This window comes from Camelus bactrianus, chromosome 14 (genome assembly GCF_048773025.1).
Source record: "Camelus bactrianus isolate YW-2024 breed Bactrian camel chromosome 14, ASM4877302v1, whole genome shotgun sequence".
Lineage (NCBI taxonomy): Eukaryota > Metazoa > Chordata > Mammalia > Artiodactyla > Camelidae > Camelus > Camelus bactrianus.
The window spans coordinates 70,636,213-70,659,119 of NC_133552.1; the positions used below are offsets into that span (position 1 = coordinate 70,636,213).

The 22,907-nt window shown below is 62.1% G+C and overlaps 2 protein-coding genes and 1 long non-coding RNA gene across 10 annotated transcripts in view; 2 read left to right on the forward strand and 1 right to left on the reverse strand.

The window, feature by feature from the left end:
- Positions 1-1,080: 1,080 nt before the first annotated feature.
- GRK1 (G protein-coupled receptor kinase 1) lies at positions 1,081-14,653 on the forward strand. Its single transcript, XM_010952354.3, has 7 exons — positions 1,081-1,950; positions 3,169-3,296; positions 5,604-5,761; positions 6,435-6,518; positions 8,969-9,093; positions 10,755-10,956; positions 12,023-14,653. Exons 1-7 carry the CDS (start codon positions 1,252-1,254, stop codon positions 12,316-12,318), a joined length of 1,692 nt encoding a protein of 563 aa, XP_010950656.3. The 5' UTR covers positions 1,081-1,251; the 3' UTR covers positions 12,319-14,653.
- LOC141579795 (uncharacterized) lies at positions 6,511-21,579 on the reverse strand. Its single transcript, XR_012511812.1, has 3 exons — positions 21,435-21,579; positions 15,327-15,398; positions 6,511-8,170 (listed from the first exon to the last, which is right to left on the reverse strand). It is a non-coding gene; the product is annotated as an uncharacterized LOC141579795 (long non-coding RNA).
- The window catches only part of TMEM255B (transmembrane protein 255B), a 38,052-nt gene continuing 35,720 nt past the window's right edge, over positions 20,576-22,907 (forward strand). For 2 of the 8 annotated variants that reach the window (XM_074378616.1, XM_074378618.1), the window contains exons 1-2: positions 20,576-21,077; positions 21,463-21,585. In XM_074378616.1, coding sequence (XP_074234717.1) covers positions 20,699-21,077; positions 21,463-21,585 — 502 coding nt within the window. In that variant the 5' untranslated portion in view covers positions 20,576-20,698. The remainder of the gene's footprint in view (positions 21,078-21,462; positions 21,586-22,907) is intronic. The other 6 variants (XM_074378615.1, XM_074378612.1, XM_074378613.1 and 3 more) reach the window with 6 other exon arrangements.

Consider the following 22,907-nt stretch of genomic DNA (forward strand, 5'->3'; position numbering starts at 1 on the left):
ATTTTCCTTAACTGTTCCCATTCACAACTTTGGGATTTTAGGGCCGGAAAAACAGGGAATGCTGCACTGGGCTGCAGTCTAATAGGCCACAGCCTGCGAGCCTGGGACCCAGTGTGCCCAGGCCTGAAGCCACAGGGCAGCAGCTGGTGTCCCCGGAATAAACGCCACCCTGGTCTGGAGAGGACAGAGATGCTCTGGAAGTGAGCAAAGGGTGAGTTCTTTCTGGAAGTCTTTGAAATCTTCCACACTCAGTCTCTGAATTCCCAATAGGGAAAGTGTGTGCACTGCACACTCGTTATCAAAATGACCTTCTCCAGACACGCGCTGGGGGGGAGGGGACGCAGAAGAGGGCATGGGGAAGGGCAGCTGTGCCCTGGGTGTGCCTCAGCTGTGTCTCAGGTGTGTCCCTAGTGTCCCCCACATGTGCCCCAGGTGTGTCCCAGGTGGTGTGTCCCAGGTGTTGTCCCCCAGGGTGTCCCTGGCCTCTTCACCCCCCTCGCTCTCTGTGGGACCTCAGCCCTGGGTGCAGCTGGGGGCCTCCTGCTCCTCACCCTGCCTTCACTGGCTTCTCGGTGTCTCGGCTTTGCCAGCACTCCCCAGGGGAGGGGGGGGCTGATCCCTCAGCCAGTGCCGGGGCTACTTGAGGCCGTTGGTCATGGTGACACAGCTGCTCTCAGTGTCAGCGCGGGGTGGAGTTTGGTCCTGGCAGGCTGACTGGCCCCCTGGCCGGTGGTCACTCCTCAACCCCTAGCATAGCTGGTTTTCTTCCCACTTGCTGTTTTTCTAGGGACAAAAGCGAAGCCTCGTGGGGAAACACAGCTGTCTTTGTGAATTCACGTCCCCGGCCCCTCCCTTCACTTGGGCCTCGTGCCCCCACGGGGAAGCCGGTGGACGGTCCGGCCCTTCGACTTGGGTCCGAGGGCCGACAGGCGGCTCTGGGCTCCCGCGTGGTGTGGCCGTTGGGGGTGTGTCCTTCCCCGCGGGAAGGAGGGGAGGAGCCAGACAGGGCGGCTGCTCTAATCCGTCTGGAGCGGCTTAGGGATTGTCTTTTTCTGGCACCTGCTGCGCCCTGAGCGTCCTCCACTCCGGCCGGGCGGGCTTAGCCTGAGCTGCGTCAGCCGGGCTCCCGGGGCTGCGGCCGGGCCAACTTTCCATCCCCAGAGGGCAGGCGCGGGCCACAGACCAAGGGCAGCGGTTCGGGCCGGCTCGGGACGCGGTGCCTGACGCGACGGGAGGGAGGTGGGCCCCAGGATGGATTTCGGGGCCCTCGAGACAGTGGTGGCCAACTCGGCCTTCATCGCCGCCCGGGGCAGCATTGACGGGAGCGGCGGCCCGTCCTCCCGGGACAGGAGGTACCTGGCCAGGCTGAAGCTGCCCCCGCTCTCCAAGTGCGAGGGGCTCCGGGAGAGCCTGGACCTGGACTTCCCCAGCGTGTGCTCCGAGCAGCCCATCGGCAAGCGGCTCTTCCAGCAGTTCCTGAGGGCGGACGAGAGGCACGTGCCGGCCCTGGGGCTCTGGAAGGATGTCGAGGACTACGACTTGGCCGATGACGACCTCCGGCCGCAGAAGGCCCAGGCCATCCGGGCCGAGTACCTGGACCCCCAGGCCAAGCTCTTCTGCAGCTTCCTGGACGAGGGGACGGTGGCGCGTGCCAGGGAGGGGCCAGTGGCCGGCGAGGACGGGCCCTTCCAGCCCCTCCTGCAGGCCACCCTGGAGTACCTGAGCCGGGCCCCCTTCCAGGAGTTCCTGGGCAGCCTGCACTTCCTGCGGTTCCTGCAGTGGAAGTGGCTGGAGGCCCAGCCCATGGGGGAGGACTGGTTCCTGGACTTCAGGGTCCTGGGGCGTGGCGGCTTTGGGGAGGTGTCGGCCTGCCAGATGAAGGCCTCCGGCAAGATGTACGCATGTAAAAAGCTGAACAAGAAGCGGCTGAAGAAAAGGAAGGGGTACCAGGTGGGCAGCCGTGGCAGGCAGGTGGGCGGGTGGGCAGGCCCACCCTGCGGGGCACCTGCTTCAGCCCTGGGTGGCATGTCCATCCTGTGCACCTTGTCCGTCCGAGTCAGCCTGTCTGCACGGCTGCCAAGCCCGGGCTGGAGGGGGCTGTAGGCCGTGTGTGGCCTCCCGCGCTGGGACTCAGCTCGTCCTGCTGGGCTCGGCACTGGTCCCTCCTGCGCGGTCTCCTCTCCACTCTGGCTTTCTGGAATCTTCCCTGGCTAGTGCCGAGGAGGCGGCACGGGGAGCTGGTGCAGGAGGCTCCGTGGTGCTGGCCCGGGAGTGGATGGAGGCAGGTGCTCTGAGGGGGTCTGCCCTCCGATTGGCGTCAGGCTCCACTTGGGAGGGTCCGTGGAGGCGGCTTAGCATCTCAGGAGCCATCTCCCAGTGGGCATCTCGTCCCGCAGGCCCTCGTCCCGTTCCCTCTGCACGGAGCAGACCGTGCTGCGGGCAGACAGCGGGCACCGCGGGGCCTCCCGTTGCACGATGCTCTGCCCTTGTGCCTACGTGGCATCCACCGTAAATTTCAGGCCATAGTTAGGATACAGCAGCTGCTCTGTCCCGAGTTCAGGACCCTTAGGGAGCTTTCACGAAGTAAAATCCACCTGAAACTCCCCACACGGCGGTAGGAAGGGCTCCTCCAGCACGGGGAGCCCCTCCCTCAGAAGGACACTTTCTCCTAACCCAGCCCATCTCGAACAGACTCGTTAAATGGACTTCAGGGGCTTTACAATGCATATGGACCATGAACAGGGATGTGGAGCGGCTTGGGGGGCCCTGGCCGGTGGACTCTGGCTGACCTTTGTGTCCAGAGGCCTGGCGGGGAGGACAGGCTGGGATCGCAGCAGGAAGGGCTGGAAGGGGAGGTCAGCGCCCGACAGGCTGCCGGGGGCCTGCTGGGACCCTCACCTGCACTCGTAAGACCGGGTGGCGGGAGCCCCCTTGCTGGAGGCTCCGGGAAGCCTGAAGTCCTGGCACGTGACGGGCTTGCTGGTGACCCTGCCGGCGTGGAGCGGGGCGTGTGAAGCGTGTCTCTGAGTTACGTGCAGTTGCTTCGTGCCACTGCTTCCAGCATCTGTCTGCAGCTCTGATTCTATTTGTGACGTTTTCTGGCTCGTGGAACTCGGCCGTTTTGGCGGCATCACGTTCCTAAGTCTGGGTGCCTACCCTGATTTTCAGGGCGCGATGGTGGAGAAGAAGATTCTCGCCAAAGTCCACAGCAGGTTCATAGTGTCTCTGGCCTATGCCTTCGAAACCAAGACCGACCTCTGTCTGGTGATGACCATCATGAATGGAGGTGACATAAGGTAAAAGGTTCTCTCTCCAACGTGGGGGCCGGGACGGGAGGTCGGAGCCGAGTGTGGAGTGCGGGTCCCTGAGCCCAGGGGGGCTGCTTCCCACGAGCCGAGGGCCCGGGGGCCACGAGGGAAAGCCCTGCCCCCATCCAAGTCTGTCTCTGGCTCCTGTTTGCTGGTTCTCAAATGGTGTGTCCTCAGTCCCAGCAAAGTGCAGGTCCCCGGGGGGACTGTCGTTGGCCGGTCCTGTGGATGAGGGGTTTGGGGGATGGTAGGGGACTGGGTGGGCAGCAGCGGCTGTGGGTCAGGTGCTGGTCTGTGGACGGATGAATAAAGGGATTGAGGGCCTTGCTCTCTGAGGGGGGAACCAACGTGGAGAAGCTTCATCAATGCCACGCTCTGGATGACTGCAGAGCTGGGGCACCATGTGGCCGACTTCGGGAGCTGTGGCCTGGCGGTCACCCGGTCACAGGCAGAGGGAGGCAGAGGGAGGCAGAGGGAGGCAGAGGGCCTTGTTGCTGGGCGGGGCCTGTGTTTGCCAGAGACCTGAGGGCCCTGGACTCCTGGGGGAAGTCGGGTCACTTGCTCTCCGAGGGGAGGCCCACCTGTGAGCTGGGCAACCTGGCCTTACAGAGTGCTGGTCTGCAAAGTGGGGGTGGAGACGAAATCCTGGTGCTCAAAGGTTGCTGTGGAGACTAAGTCCACACTCTGGGACACTAGGAAGACTGCCACACGCCCCTCTCACAAGAGGGGCCACGCTGCGCCCCTGTCCTCCCCTCTGCGCTCACTGGCGCCAAGACCCTGCCAGGTAAGCTTGTCAGCTCCCTTTTCCCGACAAGGGTCTGAGGCCTGATGGCACAACCCACGCAAGTTCTGGAAGAGAAGCCAGGGGTCCGGGAAGGGCAAACAGCCTGACTCAAAGCGCAAAAGTGGTAGTGACGCTCACCGCCCTACCTTTGACCACGCTGCAGTATGCGATGCGGCACAGTGCCAGGAGCGTGGGGTACATCACACCGCCCCACGCTGACCGCGTCAGGCTGTCGAGGACGCACCTGCTCTGTGCTGCGCCGTGCTGGAGCCCTACGCTGCGTTATACTGCACTGTAGTGTGTTATACTGCACTACACGGTAGCGCGCTGTAGACTGCTGTGCGCTGTAGGCTGCCGTGCACTCTCCCGCTCTTGCTGCACCGCACCACGGCACTGCTATCTCGTACCGCTCTGCGTTCTGCTCTCTGTGCTGCATTGCACTGAACCACATAATACCGCGCCAGGTGATGCTACATGCTCTGCGCTATACTGCGCTGTGCCACGTACTCCGTCACTGTCCTACGCTGCGTCAGACTGCACTCTATGCGCTGCGGTGTGGTGCTGCGCTGTTACACAGCGCTGTGCCCTGTGTTGTGCTGTGGTGCAGCATCCTGCACCATGCTGCCGCACACACAGTACACTCCACGACAGCAGACTGCACTGTGCTGTACTGCGCTACTCAGGCCACGTGCTGTGCACTGCTGCGCTGCGCCGTGCTGACCGTGTTACACTGCTGTGCACCGTCCGTGCTCACGATACCACAGCACGCTGCCTGATGCCACGCTGTACGTTGCACTGCATTGCACCACATTGTATCATGTTCTGCCAGGCTGCACTGCACTAGAGCGTACCCGCCCCACCCCGCACCCCACCAAAACATTATGCCACGTAAGAGCCACTCACGCTGTTGCTCCAGCTGATCTGAGGATTTCTTTCTCATTTCTTTGTGATTCCCGCCTGCCTCTCCCCTCCTTGGTTGCTGTCCAGTTTGAATAATTCATTTGTTAGGTTTGCTTCTCTGTGAGATGTGAACACCACCTGGGGTGGGGCAGGAGGGGCATCCTGCTGCAGGCCCACGAGGGTCTGCATGTCTGGTGCAAGGCCAAGATGCGTCCTGGGCTCTGTGGTGACCACTCACACCTGATGGGCTGCCTTTCTCCCCTCTGCCACTCCTTCGGCTGGTGACCGTGCAGTGGCTGTGCGGCCTGTTTCCCAGGCCCCATGGGCCGGGGTGGGGGCGATGGGGTGAGGACGGCCACACTGCGTCTTCCCTATAACCGCTGCGGTGGAGGGGGCTGTAAGGATGCGAACACGGGCCGCCGCGGGGCCTTGGCTCTGCTGCAGGCTCCGCAGGCTGGACCCTGAGGCTAGAATGACAGGCGCTCTGCTGACGGCGCATGGGAGGCTGCGGCCTCCCTGCTCTCCTGAGACTTTACTTTCCGTCAAGACCACAGGCACAGGTCTTGCAGTCGTGCCAGAGAGGCACAGGCCTCCTCGTGGTCTGCCCGCAGGTACCACATCTACAATGTGGATGAGGAGAACCCGGGCTTCCCGGAGCCGCGCGCCATCTTCTACACGGCCCAGATCATCAGTGGCCTGGAGCACCTGCACCGGCACCGCATCGTCTACCGAGACCTCAAGCCCGAGAACGTGCTCCTGGACGATGACGGTGAGGCGGCTCCCCGCCGGGCCTCCCCTCCCCCTCCCCCTCCTCCTGTCCAGGTTCACCTCTGTGGCCTGACTGGTCATTGGTAGGGGGTGGGCCGACCTTGACAAATGCTTGTTAAGTTTCTAAACGGCACCAGGACTCATCTCAAGTTTGTTTATTTTTCATTCAGCTGTTTTGCGACAGAACGAGACTGTCCGCACAGGGAGATTTTGGATGGATTTGGGGTGCAGTTTGGTGCGTGACTAGGATGTGGACAATGTGTGGGACTGTTAGTAAATGGTTGACAGTTTCTGGCCAAACCCGCCCTCTGGCGTTCTTTTCCTTCTGCGCTCGGTGAGGAGCTGAGCTGGGGTTCTCTCGGGAAATCCCGGACACATAGGTTTCCCTTCAGCCCTTTCTGTCACCAGGTCAGACAGACACGGACATTCCCACAGGCTGCAGAGCTCGGGAAGGCAGAGATGGGGAGGCTGAGCTGGGGTGGACCTTGCCCCGAATCCAGCTATAGGTCCTTCTACAGCAGGACTGGGGAGTGGGGCCTGCCCGGGTGTGCGTGTGCAAGCATGTGTGCCCATGCGTGCACACGTGTGTGCAGAGGCTGGCCTTGGCTCTGGGAACCCCGGGCACCTCTGTCTTGTGGAGCCACATGTGACTTCAGCCCACGTTTGCTTTTCAGGCAATGTCCGAATTTCTGACCTTGGGCTGGCCGTGGAGCTGAAGGACGGGCAGACCAAGACCAAGGGCTACGCAGGGACCCCGGGTACGACCTGAGAGCAAGAGAGGGGACAGTGGTGGGGGTGGGGGCGAGGCCTGGGGTCCTGGGGTCCTGTGGCCAGGGTGGGCGGCATGGTGGGGGCGGGGGTTGTAGGGAAGCTGCTACCCTTCCCCCAAGGGGGTAGAGGGCCAGTGGGAGGGCACCCACCTCAGGGAGGACCCTCAGACTCGCCCCAAAATCCCATTGTGCCTCTGACTGAAGGCTCCCCAGCGCCTGGCGAAGGGAGGACCCTGATGGTCTGCACTGAGTGAGACACCGCAGGGCAAGGGGGCAGAGCTCGCCTCCCCAGCCCACGCTCCACTGGGAAGCCTCCCGGGGGGGAGACTGGGGGCCATGGGGCCCCCACCTCATGTGGCCAAGGGTGGACGTGGGCGGGGGGGCTGGTCTTGCAGGGGGCCAGGCTGCCCTCGTCCAGAGCATGTGTGCATGTGTATGAGTGTGTGCATGTGCAGGAACATGTCTGAGTGTACACGTGTGAGTGTGCCTGTGTGTCCGTGTGTGTGTATGTCTGTGAGCATGTATCTGACTATGTGTGTGCCTGTGTGTGTGTTCACGTTTGTGTCTGTGTGTGCCTGTGTGCATGCAAGTGACTGTGTGTGTGTGCACGTCTCTGTGTGTGCCTGTGTGTGTGACTGAGTGCATGCGCCCCCCAGGGCACCCTCCCCTCCCCACCCCGGGGGCACAGACAGCAGGGCAGAGACTCCGGAGCAGGGAGGCGGTGCTCCTGGCAGGCTCACACTCGCACCGGCACAGCAGCCCCACGCCCTCCACATTCCTGAGGGTGCAGGGTTTCTTAGCTAATCTCCTTCCCCCATGTTTGGTTCTCAGGGAGAAAGTGGCCTGTGGGCCGGTTGGGTCTGTTTGTCCCAGATGCTCCCAGCCACGTGCCGTGGGGCCTGTGAGGGGTTGCACTGTCGCCACTGCGGGCCTGTCCCCGTGTGTGGCTTTTTAGGAAAAGGTCCTGTCTTGCCTTTTCTGGCTCCTCTCCCGGGTGTGCCCGCGGACAGAAACACCTGTGGGCTCTCGCCCGGGGACTCGGATCTGTAGGTCCCAGAGAGCCCCCAGCAGAACCTGGATGGGAAGCCCCGTGCGGCTGACTCTGCTGTGCGAGGCCCCGCCGGCCGCTAGAGGGCGCCACGGCCCTGCCATGCTGCCTGGCGGCTCTGAACACCAGGAGGGGCCTGCCAAGGGTCTGGCGGGTAGCAGGGCTGGAGCTGGGGTGTGAGTTAGAGGGCCTGGCATCCAGCGAAGCCGGGGAGCCCCCCCACCCTGAGCCCAGGCCCCCCAGAACTGCAGCTCTGCACCAGGTCAGCCACAATCCACCCAGGTGGGGTGGCACACCCTGCCAGCCCCGCAGGGTGCGAGGAGACGGGGTCCCCCCAGGGAGGAGGGTGGACCTGGAAGGGTAGCACTAAGCTGAGCTGGCGTCCACGCACCCACACACACGCATGTTTGCCACGTGAGACCTGGGAGACAGACGTCCTCGGACCGGGCGCAGGGAGCCAACTAGACGTGCCAGGGGGCTGGGGTGTCTCTGTGGTCAGCGGCCCCCCTGAGCCCCGTTTTCCTGGAGAAGTTGTGGTGAGTTGACCATGTCTCTCCCCAAGTCAGAGTGGTCAGGACAGTCACGCACTGCCCTGAAAAGACAGCACACAGAGTTGCGTTCAGGGCCGGGAGGCGTGGTGGCGTTTGCCCTCTGTAACCTCTCTGGGAGAATGGTCCTGCGGTCCCAGCAGCGTGGGCCCAGTGGCCCAGCCACCTCCCTCCCGGGAACTTGCCGTGAACACGGGTGAACACAGGAGGACCAGGGAGGGCTGCCAATACATGGGCACAGTTAGCTTTGCTTCTGGGGAGAAGTGTCTAACGTCCTCCCAGCAGAGAAGCCGCCCCGGCACCCAGCGCCAGTGCCTGCCCCAGCCCCAGGGGAGCGCACTGCAGCCCCGAGGCTGACGCTGCCGTCCGCCTGCCCCATGCGCCGGGCTGGCCTCTCCTCGGGCACTTGGGGATGGAGGCTGGAGCTGGCTCTGGGGGTGTCATCCTTCACCCTGTGGAGCCCAGCCCGTGGTGTGGAGCAGACGGGCCATGCGGCACCTGGACGGCTCTTTGGAACAAGGAGGCTTCCGCCTCCCCTCCTGTGTCCTTCAGGCAGCAGCCTGAGCACCCGTCTCTGACCCCCGCCCCCCCAGGTCCTGCATGAGCCTGAGACGCTGCTCCGCCTGCTGTGGGGGTCCCACCCAGCAGCTGTGCTCAAGGGGACGCTCGGCAGTGGCAGTGTCGGCAGATGTCTGGTTGTCACATCTGGGGAGTGCTTCCTTGGGGGTGGAGGGGCTCCGGGCACTGGCAGCCCCACGTGTCTCCGTGCGAGGCCCCCGCTCTGGGAGGTGAGTGCCCTGCCGTGCACTGTGTCCCTGAGTCACTCCACGCTCCTGTCGCAGGTTTCATGGCCCCGGAGCTCTTGCGGGGGGAGGAGTACGACTTCTCTGTGGATTACTTTGCCCTGGGGGTCACGTTGTACGAGATGATTGCAGCCAGAGGACCCTTCCGAGCCCGCGGAGAGAAGGTAGGAGGTGGGCAGCCAGTGTCCCCGTGGCTGTCCTGGCACCAGCTCCACGGGTGTGTGTGAGTCATGGGAGCAGTGTCCCCGCAGTGACCTGGTGACCCTCCTTTTAGGGGAACATTAAGCTTTCTTATGGTCAGTCCTTCCTGGGCAGAGGAGGGGACATGGTGATGCCATCTTATGACTCCTTGGACACTCAGGACCAGGTCAGGAGGGAGGAACCTGGACACCCCAACCCCGCAGACGGCCCTCTCCAGACATAGCAGGCTCCCTGGGTGTCCTGCAGGGGTGGACGCTGGGAGCAGCTGTGCCCTGCCTCTCCCAGTCCCCCGTCCCTCCTGTGTGGCAGCCCCACACCCCCCAGGCGCTTTGCTCCAGCCCAGCAGAACCCTGAATGCATGATACAGAGGCTCCATCAATGTTCAAAACTAAAGGACCAAACTGGCCTCTTCCTTGGGCCCACTGAGCCCGGTGCCGACCCAGCTCAGAGACCTGCGGGTTGTCTGTGGGGGCGTCACAGGGCGTGAGGGGGCCTGGCGTGACCGGCAGTTTAGACGCAGCTCCTCTCTGTCCATACCCACAGCCGCACAGCCTGCCTGGATGTCACACCAGTCACTTCTTCTGCCTGGACCTCCTCGTGTGGCCCCCACCCCGCCCCAGCCCCCACCCCTTTCCCTGAGACAGTATGGGAACAAAGTCCCCAGTCTTCAGGAGTGAAACCCCTCTGTGACCAATGCGTAGTGTCACTGTGTGTGCCTGCACCTCAGCCTTCAATTCTAGTAACAGTTTTCTCCCCGACCTGCAACAGCTCACAGAGCAAAATAAAGCAAAATGGTACGGGGGCCACGTCAGCCTCAGGCCACATAGAAGCTCCACCTCAGAGCCCTCACTGGGCCCACAGGTCCCTGTTTTCTGTGTGAAAATGAGCACAACTACCCTTCTAGGAGCTCAGCCCCAAAGTACATAGTGAACCACCTGTGGTCCCTCCACATGTGGTCCCACTGCACGTGGCCCACCAGTGTGTGGTCCATCTGTGGTTCCCTCTGTATGTGGCCCCACTGCATGTGGTCCATCCGTGCACGGTCCCTCCATTGGCTACACCCTCGACATGGACCAGTCTTGAACCCATCTCTAATGATGAATGACAGGACCTGGCCCCAGAGGGCACCTCTGGGTGATCCCAGTTCTCTGAGGTTTTAGGGAGAGTGAGCCTGACTGGCTGGGAGCGGAATCGGTCAGCCTTTGGCTGAGGTGGGGTGGAGGCTTCCGGGCAGCTCCCTGGTGGCTGACCTGCTGGAGTGAGTCCTGTGGCTCTGAGTTTCGCTCCGTTGCTCTCTACGGCAGCAGGGACCCCGTGGGCGTCAGCCGCCAGGCCCCTATGCCAGCTCGGGCCTGTCAGGTGGCTTCTCCCTCAGGTTCCTCTCTTCCTTGGTCGGGAGGGAAAGGTTATGTGAGTGCAAGGTTCACCTGCGCGGTTTCACGCCCAACCGGCGGTTCTAGGCCCTTTAAAGGCCGACATGCAGGGAGGCTGGTGCAGGCTCCCTCCCAAAAGCAGGGCTGGCGGCATCAGTGCAGCCGTGTCTGGGGCTGTTGTGGCAGCTCGGGCGACCCCGGTGGGCCGGGCCGGGGTGACACGGCTGACAGACAGTGCGTCCGCGGTGCAGGTGGAGACCAAGGAGCTGAAGCAGAGGATCCTCGAGGAGGCAGTCACCTACCCCGACAAGTTCAGCCAGGCCAGCAGGGGCTTCTGCGAGGCGCTGCTGCAGAAGGACCCCGAGACGCGCCTGGGCTTCAGAGACGGCAGCTGTGACGGGCTCCGTGCCGACCCCCTCTTCAGGGACATCAGCTGGCGGCAGCTGGAGGCCGGTAGGGTCCTGCCTGTGTGCCTCGGGCCTGGGGCGGGTCTGCTAGGTGACCCTCTGTCCCACTGGCATCTGGCAGCTCAGCGCCACCTCCCAGGGCGGGCACCTGGCTGGGGCTCCCCCTGCCACCATCTCTCTGACCGGAAGCACCACATCCAGTTCTCTGTTCACCCCGTTGCGCCCCGGGTCTCTTGGGGAACTCCCGGAGGCCAGCAAAGGTTGGATGGGGCGTGTGGGAAACTTGCTGACACGCCTTTGAATCAGAGGTGCTGGGCGCTTCCTTGAAGGAGCCCATGACCCAAGTCCAGGTGGCATTTCTCTAGCCACCTGCTTGGGAGAAACTCATCCATTCAACCAGCATTTGCTGTCAAGTCACATCCAAGATACCTGTGTGCGTGTGCGTGTGTGCACGTGTGTCCTCGGGAGAGAAGCGCGTCAACCCTCAGAGCCTGCGGTCTGTGAGCATGTGACCTCACAGCCTAGGGACATGGCAATGAGCATTCGCTGCCCCAGTAGAAGCTACTTTTGCAGGAAGGGTGAGAGCAGAGGCTGCTCTGGCTGATCTGAAGGTGGGAGAGCTGCCCAGCCCAGCCCAGGATTGGGGAGGTCAGGCAGCTCAAGGAATCAGAACTGTGGAGCCCGGAGGTTAGTCCCGAGGCCCCTGCAACTCTCTGGCAGGTGGACCCAGCCCGGGGTCTGTGCCCAGGGGAGGAATGGTGTGAGAGGCGCGAGCAGTTCTGTTCTGAGTTGGGGTCCTGGTGTCCGACCTGCAGACAGGGAGGCCGGCACGGGGGTCTGCAGAGAAGGAAGGTGGGTGCGGCAGTGGGGGGAGGCGGTGCCGCCGAGAACACGCTGACCTTCATGATGGGGCCCTGGGAGTACTGGCGAGAGGCAGTGCCGTCCAGACTGGACTTGGGTCTCCAGCTCACTCAGCGCCCTAGGAGGCCCGGGGGGCCCCAGTGTCACTCTCCTTGTTACCTCCAGGGCCCCGCTGCCGAGGGCCCCGCCACCCAGGGCCCCGCCGCTGGGGCCCCGCCGCAGAGGCAGATGTGTCTCCTGTCTCCCAACAGGGTTGCTCGTGCCTCCCTTCACCCCGGACTCCAGGACCGTCTACGCAAAGAATATCCAGGATGTGGGGGCCTTTTCCACGGTCAAGGGGGTGGTCTTTGACAAAGCGGACACAGACTTCTTCCAAGAGTTTGCCACTGGCACCTGCTCCGTCCCCTGGCAAGAGGAGATGATTGAGACCGGTGTCTTTGGGGAGCTGAATGTGTGGCGCTCTGACGGGCAGATGCCAGATGACATGAAGGGGGTCTCTGTGCAGGCAACCCCCCCGTCCAAGTCGGGAATGTGTCTGGTGTCCTAGATGACCGGGCCTCCGGGAGTCAGCGGAGCTGCCAGCAGTGAACGACCAGCCCGCCGCCAGGCCACCTGCATGGCCGTGGCTGAGCTGCTGTCTCCCAGGCAGGAGGGCGGAGGCTGGTCTGGCCAGATCTACCCGGCTGGGTCAGGAGACCCAGCCTGTAAGCTGTACCTGGATGGAACCCGCTGACCTCGCAGGGCTCTCCAGGGCCCCCGCAGTGGACGTGCGCACTGGCGGAGATTTGGTGTCCTGCCACCGTAACTGCACCTTCCCAGAGCCCTGCCTTCTCTCGGTCGGGTCAGAGGTTGGCAATCCGCAGCCTGTGCCTGGAGAGGCCCAGACCTCGGGCCTGGCTTGTTTACTCGGCACCCAGATCTCGGCCCCACCCTCCAGCCATCTGGTCACTGCCAGGGCCCAGGCTGGTCACCACCTGAATGTCGCTGGCCGGGGACCAGATGTCCAGGATGAGGGGAGGGTGTCGGGGTCTGAGGATGAGACTGACTCTGGTGGCCACCCCTCTTGGCTTTTCTTTATCCCAAGAACGTCTCCAGACAATGGCAACTGGTGCAAAGCTGCCCCCACCCTTTGCCCCAGGCAGACGGGACAGGGCTGGTCGGCAGCTTTTTTAAGCACCTGCCACCCCCCAGCTCTGCCTCTTGGGCCGCAAGGCCCAACTGTTTCTGTCTGTCCGTCCTGATCTTATCTCCCGTGTCTGTTCTGGCCAGTCCTGTGACCTGGGGTTTGCTGACTGAGGCCAGAAGTGTCCGCCTCCCCCATCTCCCCAGCAGCGGCAGCCCTAAGCCTCTCTCTGGTCTGACCAGCCCCAGGCACCACCTTTGCGGGGGTTGGTGTTTCCAGCTGCACCTGAGCCTCCCAGTGTCCCCGAGTGTTCACCCAGTTCAACCTGGAGAACATATTTTTGGAGCAGCTGCTTCTGGAGCCCCTAACCCGGCCGGGAAACCCGACACCCCATGGAGGGCTCAGCTGGAGAGCAGACAGGGGAGGAGCTGGGATTTGGGGCCTGGGGACCCACTTCCAGAAGAGGGGTCTCTGACCTTTTCTTAGGGAAGAACTTCTGAGTTCCCTGCCGCTCACGCACAAGTGGCAGGAGGAGGGACAGCTGAACCGCATGCTGGTCCAGCAGGGCACCTGGGGCCCCGAGGACATCAGTGGGGCTTCTGCCGTCACCTGGCTGGTGGGGCTGATGTTGGGTCCCGCCGGGGATGGAAAAGTGCAGTCCTCCATAGACCCCCACGTGCCTGGGGGTTCTGCCAACCTTCCAGCCATGGCAGAGACAGCTGCCCCGTGGGATTCAACAGAGCGTGGGGCACCTCCGTCCTCAGACTGTCACACGGAGCATAGGGCGCTCCCGCCGTCTGCTCTCCCTGCAGCCACAGGAGAGGAGTGATCCTGACAGCATGACCTGGCGGCCCGTGGCCCTGCTGGTGCAGTCACTGCCAGAGGCAGGCCCCCGGGCAGGTGTGGGGTCGGACAGCCGTCAGGTGTAAGAGGCCAGCTCGTTGGTGGGGATGTTCCAGTGTGTCTCTGGGTCCCGGTGCACTGAGGACATTAAAGCCCCACAGGATGACCATCTCTCCTGTGCGACAGTCACAGAATTTTCTGGAAGGGCCTTGCGGAGTGTCCAGTGTTTTTCGTCTGTGACCTGAAACTGCCCCTGTATGTCTCCTGGGAGGCCCAAGACGGGGGATCTGCAGGGTGAGGGAGGCTGGGCTGTTGGCAGGACTGGCTTTGTGTCCCAGGATGGGACAAGTTGATCACCCAATGGCTAGAAATCCCACTTCACTACATTCTGGTGCAAGAAAGACCACCTCTGATTTTCCTAAGCCCACTTAGTCTGCACTAGGTCCCCATGGCCCTGAGCAGAGTGATTTAAGCTGCCTCGTTGGGTGGGTGTGCCCTCGGCCCTCGGCAGACAGAGACAGAGCTGCCCACAGGAGGCCTTCCTCGGCCGCTCCCTGGGGCTTCTGGGCTGATTCTGGCCAACCCAATAACTGACAAAACCCAGGAACGTCGTAGTTGCTCTGCAGTAACAGAATCCTTGGGCACCAAGGGTCCCGTCAGATGCTGTGTCCTCGGCTGGTCCTGCTGCCTGCACCGCCCGCTGTGCCCCGGACTCAGAGACCCGCCCGGCGCCGGGCCTGAGTGGTGGGGCAGGTGAAACCCCCCTCGTCCCCAGGCCCCGCTGTCCACGAGCAAGGCCCTACTCCAGCCCTTGGGTGGGTAACAGGGCCTTCGATTAGATGGGACACCTGGAGGGGTGGAGCCTGCGGTGACAGACACCTGAGGCACCGTGGATGGTGGGGCCCCTGTGCACAGGGCTTTGGTCTTCAGTCTCGCAATTCCCCAAGGTAAGGACGCCCCCTGGTGGGTGTAGTCCCCCCCGCCCCCCGCCCCCGAGAAGCATCTTGGTGAGACAGCGCAGGGCAGACTGGCGTCTGGGAGCCTCGAGCTCCAATCACCTTCAGATTTGAAAACAATCTGAGTGGATTTTGGTTGTGGGCATGATGGTGCTGGCGAACTACCCCACCCCCACCCCCCACCCCTGGCCTGGAGCTAGCTGAGGCTCTGATGGTGGAGAGGGCAGGGGCCCAGGACCACCGGCGCAGTGCCAGAGAAAGCACACAGGGCCCCAGGAGAGGCTGCTCTCTGTGCCGAGGGGCAGTGGAGGGGGGCTGGGAGATGGAAAGCAAGGCGCAGCGGGGACTGCGCTTTGATGAGGCCACGACCCCCACTGGGCTGTGCCAAGGGGCCCCGTGGGAACCCGGGCTTCCTCCTGCTCTGCCCGCCTGGCGGGAATGACCACCCCCAGCAACAGTAATGGCCCCCGACCCCCCACCAGCACAGCAGAGGTCACCTGCAGTAACCGGCGCTGCCCCCACTGCCCCGGGCGCCAGGGAGCCCAGGGTCTGTAACATGACCCCCAAATGTCCAGGACATGTGAAGGTCACCCATCAGCCAGGAGCCCCCACCCCCAGCTGGACTGAGCAAACCTGTCAACAAAGTCAGCATGCAGCCACGGCCAGTGGGGTCACCGATGGCCCCAGCGAGTGATCACCCAGCACCTGAAGGAAGTAGAAACAGACAATCTCAGCAAAGGGATAGGGCTGTGAGCCCCGGGGTCGGGGTGGAGGGGTTGTTCCAGGCTGTCTGGCGATGCCTGGCAGAACACAGTCCAGTCCTGGACCAAAGTCTGTGTCATCCTCCCTTGGTGGCTCTTGGGGACAGTGTGGGCCAGCCGTGTGCTCTCAGGGGCCCAGCCAGGGTGACTGAGGGACCGCTCCTGCTGATCCCTTGGACTCGGTCACACGCCCAGCACGTCTCAGTGACCCTTCTACTGGGCTCACTGTTAGGTCCTCACAGCCAGCTGGGTGTCCCCGTGTTTGGTCTTCACAGAGCTGGATGGGCCCAGGCCCTGCAGCGAGCGTTCAGATGTGCAAGGAGGGTCATTCCCACAGACAGGTGGGCAGTGAGGCGTGGGATCCCAGGTGTCCCGGGGACCCCTCAACACAGCCCAGTGGGCGGTTGGGTCCTTGTCACAGCCCATGGTGGAGGCCCAGGACCCCGACTGGAAATAAAACGAACAGGTTACCGACATTTTGTCAGCTCGCAGAAGACCAGTTGGAAAGGGAAGCTTCCGTTTGAAAATAAGTTTAGAAATCGTACGAGACAGGCTCTTGGGTACCACCCAGACGATTTAACACGAATAAGCCTTGATGCGGTTCTGTACAAACCAGACCTCGGTCCCCCAGTGGCAGCGGAACAGTGTTTTCCGGTTTGTCCTTCTTACGGGCGGGATGGAGGGCCGAGGGGATGGGGTTCACCGAGACCGGGGCCTCGGGGTGTGACGGCACAGGTGGCCCAGGCCAGGGCACCTGCCCCGGCTCCTTGCCCAGCCCCGTGGGCTGGGGGCCGCGGGGTGTCAGTACTGGGTGTGGGCCGTGGGCGCAGAGGCCAGGCCTGCATGTCGCCTGCACGTCACAGGAGGTGGCGGGGCTGCACCCCCAGGGCCGGGAGGAGCCCTTACAGGGAGTCAGGGCTGGGACCCTGCTTCCTGCGGGCACGGAGACTGAGCCTTGGGAGGAGAGCCTCCCTGCGAGGGCTCGTCCGAGGGGCCGGAGACGGTGGCTGCATGATCTTCCAGGGAAGCCCCCAGAGCATTTGTGGTTGCAAACACTGGTGTCTCAGAGAACATCTCCCATCTGGCCCCGCCGCCTCGCCGGGCACAGGCAGGCGGGGCCCTGCATCTCCCGGCCTGGTCTGCATTATTCATCCCCAGTGCACCTCAGGGCTATCTGTTTACAGGCGAGTCGTGTTTTTGCGTCTGCACTGCCCTGGCCCCCCGGGGCCCACACCAGGCTGTCACTCGTGCTCCCTGCCTGCACAGCGGCCGAGGGCTGTGGACCTGGAACCCACCAGGCCTGTGCTGACGAACAGGCTTCCTGCTGACTCCCGAGGTCTTTTAACCCCTCTCTTTTTAGAGCTGGTCCTGGTTTCAGGGGCCTGGTGCCCACTCTCTGCTCAAACAAACAGGAGGAGGGGACGGGTCCTCCTCCACAATCTCCCCCAGGGGGCTGGGCGGCAGGGGCACCGACCTGGCAGGAGCAGGTGCTGATCAGGGTGTGGGGACCACGCTCATTCCGTCTCCATCAACAAGGCTTTTCTGGGTGCCCCCAAGAGCTCCACGCGGCTCCAAGCAGGGAACAAAAGGCAGGGTGCCAGGATGAGCTTGGTTTCCTCGCAGGACTGAGTGAGGGCCGGGGTGGCCCTGCCACCCTCCTTCACACCCGCCTTCGTCCGGCCCCGGGGCTGGTTCCCTGGCACTCTCTGTCCCGCCGCGGGCAGCAGGGGCCCTCCTGCTGGCACAGCACCCAGGGCCCACACTCCCTTCTTGGGTTGCTGGGTCATGTATTTTTAAGTCACCCTGATCATAATTTAAGAAGCTGAATTCTACACTCTTCATCCTCTCCCCTGTGCAAGCTGGAGCCTGTGACATTCATCCTTGGAGGAGGGAGGCCAGGGCGGGGAGGGGTGGACGGGCAGGAGTCCCTGTGATTCTGCCCACTGGTGGTTTCTCCAGAGCCGAAGCCTGGTGCTGAGAGGTGGTGACTGAAGGAAGAGGGCGGTGGGCCAGTGCCCAGGCCAGACTCTGCTGCTGCAGCTCCAGGCCCTGGCCCACTCAGCAGGCGGGGAGGAGGCAGATGTGTGCCGGCCACAGAAGGCCACCTGAGCGTGGTGGGGACACCAGGGGCAGGCGATGAGGACTGACGGCCCGATGAGCCCCCTACCCGCTGCCAGCGTGACAGGTCTTAGGATCTTCAAACAGTTTACAAGAAGCAGGAAGGAGCTTGGTATCAGGGAAGACAACAGGCATTTATCATCACTGTTTTAATAAATTAGCTTCTTAATGTCGGTAATAATTGGTCCAGACCCTCTGATTGTCCTCAGACCGGTAGAAGACAGATTTCCTCATCCCTTCGTAACTGCCTTTGCAAGAGCTAGATTAAATTATGTTTAAAAATACCCTGATCCAGACAGTCGCTCCCTGCAGAGTTCAGCTGCTGCAGGCGTCCTCAGGCCCGTGTGGATGTACAAGTTGTCCGTCGGCATCCTCAGCTGGAGAGCAGTGACCCCCACGCTGTGGCTGCACTGCTTGGGCTCCTGGAGGGGTGGGGGTTCCTGGGGGACTCTGACGATCTCTGTCCCCACAGCTCGACACGCAGGCCTTGGAGGAGACCTAGGTCTGCTCTGGTCCCGTGGACTAGCCTCCTGGTCCTCAGTCCTCCTCTGGCCGGGGGAGCAGGGGAGGGGAGTGGTCATGAGCTGATCACGACTCACGTGGCTCCCTGCCCTGTGACCCTCCTGAGCTTCCCCCGCCGACCCTGCTGGGTCCCCAGCTGCAGGGCAGCGTGGACAGAACACTCGAACGCCGTGTGCCTTCTCCCCGACACACACAGGTGCCCCGGCTGGCAGGGCCAGGCCTTGTTTTCAAAGCGACCAACCAAATCAGACTCACCTCCTGTCAGAAAATGTTAGGAATTACTCTCCGTTTTGGGCAGACAGGCAAACAGGCATCTCCACGACCACCAGCCGCTTCTGGATTTACTTCTTACCCTCCCGGGGATGGTGTTGGGGGAGATGACGAGTTTTCGGGGGCTGGGCTGGTGCTGCCCCACCGACCATGTTTCTCACCCGTCCTGTTCCTCCGTGCCCAAAGTTTACCTCGCCTTGGGGGGAGGAGGAGACGTCCCCTCTGCTCCCTGAGCTCTGGGCTGAGGCCCCCGTACAGGAGACAGAGGAACGAGACACGGTTCATTAACGTGCAGTGCACATCACAGATCACACAGCGTGGGCAGCGTCTCAGCGGAGGACAGAGGCCTCCCAGAGCCGGGGCGGGACCCAGGAAAGCCGACTTGGCCCCGAAGGGCGGCCACCGGCGGGAAGGGGCGTACACGGGACGAAAGTAAAGGGTGAGGTCCGCAGAGGCTGCTGGCACCTCCCTGGGGCGGGGAAGGTCTGTCTCTAGTCAAAGGAGGATTTTCCGTTTTTAGGCAGGAAGGGGGAGCTTTTTCTTCTTAACTGCCTTCAGCTCAAAATAATTTTTACGTGATAGAGGTACATTCAGGGTGACGTCTTCTGGTTCCTTCACCTTTCTTCCTCCCGCCGGAAGTCCTCCTTGTCAGAGCCCTCGAACCCCACGGTGTATCATGACTTAAACACCACCACTTATTCCCGTATGACTCTGGAGCCAGGTGTCCAAAATGGGGTTCACCAGGCTACAGTCAAGGCGTGGGAAGGGTGTCTAAGGGAGAACCTGCCTCCCTGCCTCTTCCAGGTCTGGAAGCCACCTGCCCCCCCAGGCTTGTGGCCCCAGGTCCCCTCCCGCCTGGGGCAGCTGCTCCATCCTGTTCTGACCCCTCTCCCCCCTTGTAAGGACCCTTGTGGCAATGTTTAGGGCCACCTGAGTAGTCCAGGCTCACCTCCACCTCAGGGTCCTGAGCTTAGTAAGCCCCTGTCACCGCAGACGGTGCTGTTCCCAGGTCCCGAGCCCTGGACCTTGTACCACACACACGTGTGTGAGCCACCCCAGCTGAAGGCTGAGTGGAGCAGGGCAGGGTGTCCACTCCAGGCCTTGCCCAAATTCCAACTTCACCAGCAAAATAAATGCTCTTATTTAAGCCGCTAAGTTCCAGGGTAACTTGATGCACAGCTGTGGTGCTGATAGCCTTTCAAGGTCCCGTCTAACTGTAAACACCTACAATCCTATGACTTTCATCTTCTGAACTCCTCCAAGCCAGAATGTCTTTCCTGGATGTTCTTGGGCAAGACTCGCAGGAGGGGTCCTCGGGCAGCCCCTGTATCCCCTCCCCATCAAATCAACACCTGGCCAGTCTCCTGGTTCCTGGAGCTCTGCCCCGTAATAACTAACCACCTGACTGCCACCCAAGTGTCAAGCCAGCTGCCTCCTGGTCATCCAACACCTGCTTCTTTCTGGAGCCTTCATGATGGCCCAGGTCACAGTGAAGCCCCTCCTGCCTGTTCACAAGGTGAGTATGATGCACACGGGGTCACCTTGGAACTGGCCTGTCTCCGTGTCTGCTTTCCCACCAGAGCTGGGCTCCTCTAGGGCCCCAAGGCGGTGCCCACCCCCATGCCCATCCCAGCAGCTGTTTGGAGCAGTGTCTGTGCTCAGGGCTGGGATGGGAGGGGCCTCCATCCTGTGATTCCACAGCCCACTCTCGGGGACCCCTCTAAAGCAGGCTCCCCTGTGGCCCTGACGTCACTTCGAGTCAATCGTCTGTAAGGTCCCTGATCCCCATGAGCCGTCTGGCTGGCTGGCCTCCTGCTCACCTGGCTTGCCCATTGGTACCACCTCACACCTCAGGGGTGGCAGACGCCACCTCTCAGTGACAGAAACTCTCCGTTCTCCGCTCAGCCCTCTCCCGGCCTTTCCCTAAGTCCTGGCAGCGCTGCCTTGAATGCACTCTGCCTTGCCCTCCGCTGCTGTGTGTGCTATGCACGCAGGAGCGCTCGCTCCACCAGGACACCTGGCTGCTTTGTCTGTCCGTCCTTCGCACGTGTGTGGAACAGGGTCTAGTACATGCAGTGGACGCTGGACACAACTCAGATGGCGTCTGTGAGTGAATAGTACTGTTTCCATGCTTAAACCTCACGTAAATGGTACTATCCTTAATACTGTGAAACCGCATTTTTGCTCCACCTTGTTTTAGGAGTTGTTCCTACCTATGCGTGAAGCGCTCCTGCGCGTTAACCACCATGCAGTGCGGCCCTGGGAAGCGTCCTGAGACACATCGCGGGGTGCAAGTGGCATTCACCCATTCACCAAGAACTCAGTTTGAATCCTATGCGCCACCCTCTGAGAACAAAGATGAAACGCGCATTTCTGCCCACGGAGCTGTACCCCGCACGGGTCTTCCCTTCCCTGGTGTTCGATCTCCGGGAAAATCGGGAGGGGGCGGGAAGGCCGGGGGAGGGGAAGGGGGCGGAGCCAGGGCGGGAGCGCAGGTGGGAAGCGGGCAGACTGACGCGGACAGAGGGGGCGGCGCTCCGGGCGGCGGATCCTCGCGGCCACCGCGCGCTCCACCGTCGTCGCTGCGCAGAAGGAGAGGCTGCCCGGCGCCACCGCCCGCAGGAGCAGTCCCCTCCCCGCGGGAGCAGCCCCCCAGGGATGCAGCCGCTCCGTCCGCCGGTGCCCGGGCCCCTGGCTCTGCTGGACGCGACAGGTGAGCGCACAGGCGAGCACAGGCTCGGGCGCGCGGTCGTGGGGCCGCTTCCGCGGGGCTCGCCGCCCGGGAGCGCAGGCTCCGCGTCCTCTCCGCCCCCAGCTCCGTTGGGGACCCTTGGCGCTGGCGCAGGCCCTCCATTCACAGCCTCTGCGCTCCCTCCGCTTCTTCCTGGGCGTCTCTGCCCTTGTGCCTGTCTCGCCCTGTCCCTTTCCCCACTGTCTATTATTATGAAAAATACACCACGATAGACACAAACCGGACAACCCTCTCCTTACCCCCCACAAGTTTCTAGGAAAAGTTCATTTTACGGAACCTGGTAGCATCTTCCTGCTTGAAAGCGACCAAGGCACTTACAGCTTTCCTCGGGCTCGCTGGGTTCCAGCGCGTCCTCCCAGGCTTCTCCCCTCATCAGTGCGCGGTCTCTCATTTGCTGATGTCCAAACCAAGCCCGATGAGGCCAGAAGCCAAGCCGGCGGGAAACAGGAAGCCGGCCGCCTGATCACAGGTTCCCAGCGTTTTTGTTTCTGTACTGGGAAGCGGTTGGGACGGGAGCAGTGCCGGGTGCGTTTTCCTGAAGGGGAGAGGCAGAGACGGTTTTGAAAAGAAGAGAAAACGTAGTTCCACAGTCAGTGGTGCTCTGCCGGCTGGAATGGGGGTGGTGACGTCTCGGCGCCCTGCTGCTGCTGCAGAGGTGAGCTGGCTGAAAAAGCGTGCTTGACCTCGCACCCTGTTGGGAGTGTCTGCAAAGTCTTTTCCAAAAAACTAGATGAGTAGTGTTGCTTGATTTTCTGATAACAATCAAGGAATCTAGCTTCTTCCTAAAGGAAACAACTCTACGCCCCTACTCTCTAGAGCAAAATGCTCTATGACAAACTGACTTCCGTCCTCAGGGAAACACCTGTCACAACTGTTTGTTACTACCAGTTATTATTAACTAGCCGTCACTGTTGGCATCACTATTGTATTAGAACGGCCTGATGGTTTAAAAATAGCACCTCTGACTTAGGTTTTTCTTCTGAAGAGGAACTTTGAATTTAAAAAATGCTGGGGTTGGCGTTTAATTTAAAAGCCCTAAACCTCAGTGCGGCTGGGCTGGGATGGTGGGTATTTTCTCACATCTCGGTGTCCACGACCTCGGGGCGCGCTACTTGGAAAAGCAGACCACAAGGGGAGCTGATGGCTGAGGGCACAGCACTGCCCGTTCTCCCCGGACTCGCTTTGCCCCCACGGCCGCTGTCGTGAGTGAATGAGCTCCTTCTTCCTTCTCGGAGGCTGGGCCCTGCTGGCAGGGAGGCCGTGACAAGGACCCTCCCGAGCTGTGCGCCCATCTTTGCGACCCCTTCCTGGCTCCACTAAGTGGAGAAAGTGCGGAAAGGGGGGCAGCACGGGGTCTCCCCCGACCCTGCCTGTCTTCCAGATGCAGCCAGGTGCCCGAGGGGGCTGATGGGGGGGCTGCAGGTGCAGGGGCAGGAGGGGCTCCGGGGGAGCGACCAGGTGCAGTCCTGAGACATTCTAGACGGACTGGAGTCAGAACAGTGAGCAGGACAGGTGAGAGCCTTGGCCTTCAGCTCCCCACCTCGGGACACCTCCCCTCAGCTCCCAGGTGGAGAAACACTGGTGAAAAGTAAGCACTTTGCTGTCCTTGTGTTGGCACCCCCGTGGTCACGTGTTCATTACGTGCATAGAGACACACCTTGCGCCTTCCTGGCCGTTCTCTCACTGGGTCCTTGTAGCAGGTAGGAGGTGAGAAGGCAGGTGGCTGTCATGACCTCTGCTGTGCAGATCAGGAAACACGTGCACCCTTCGCTTGGCACTAGAGGCCCAGGT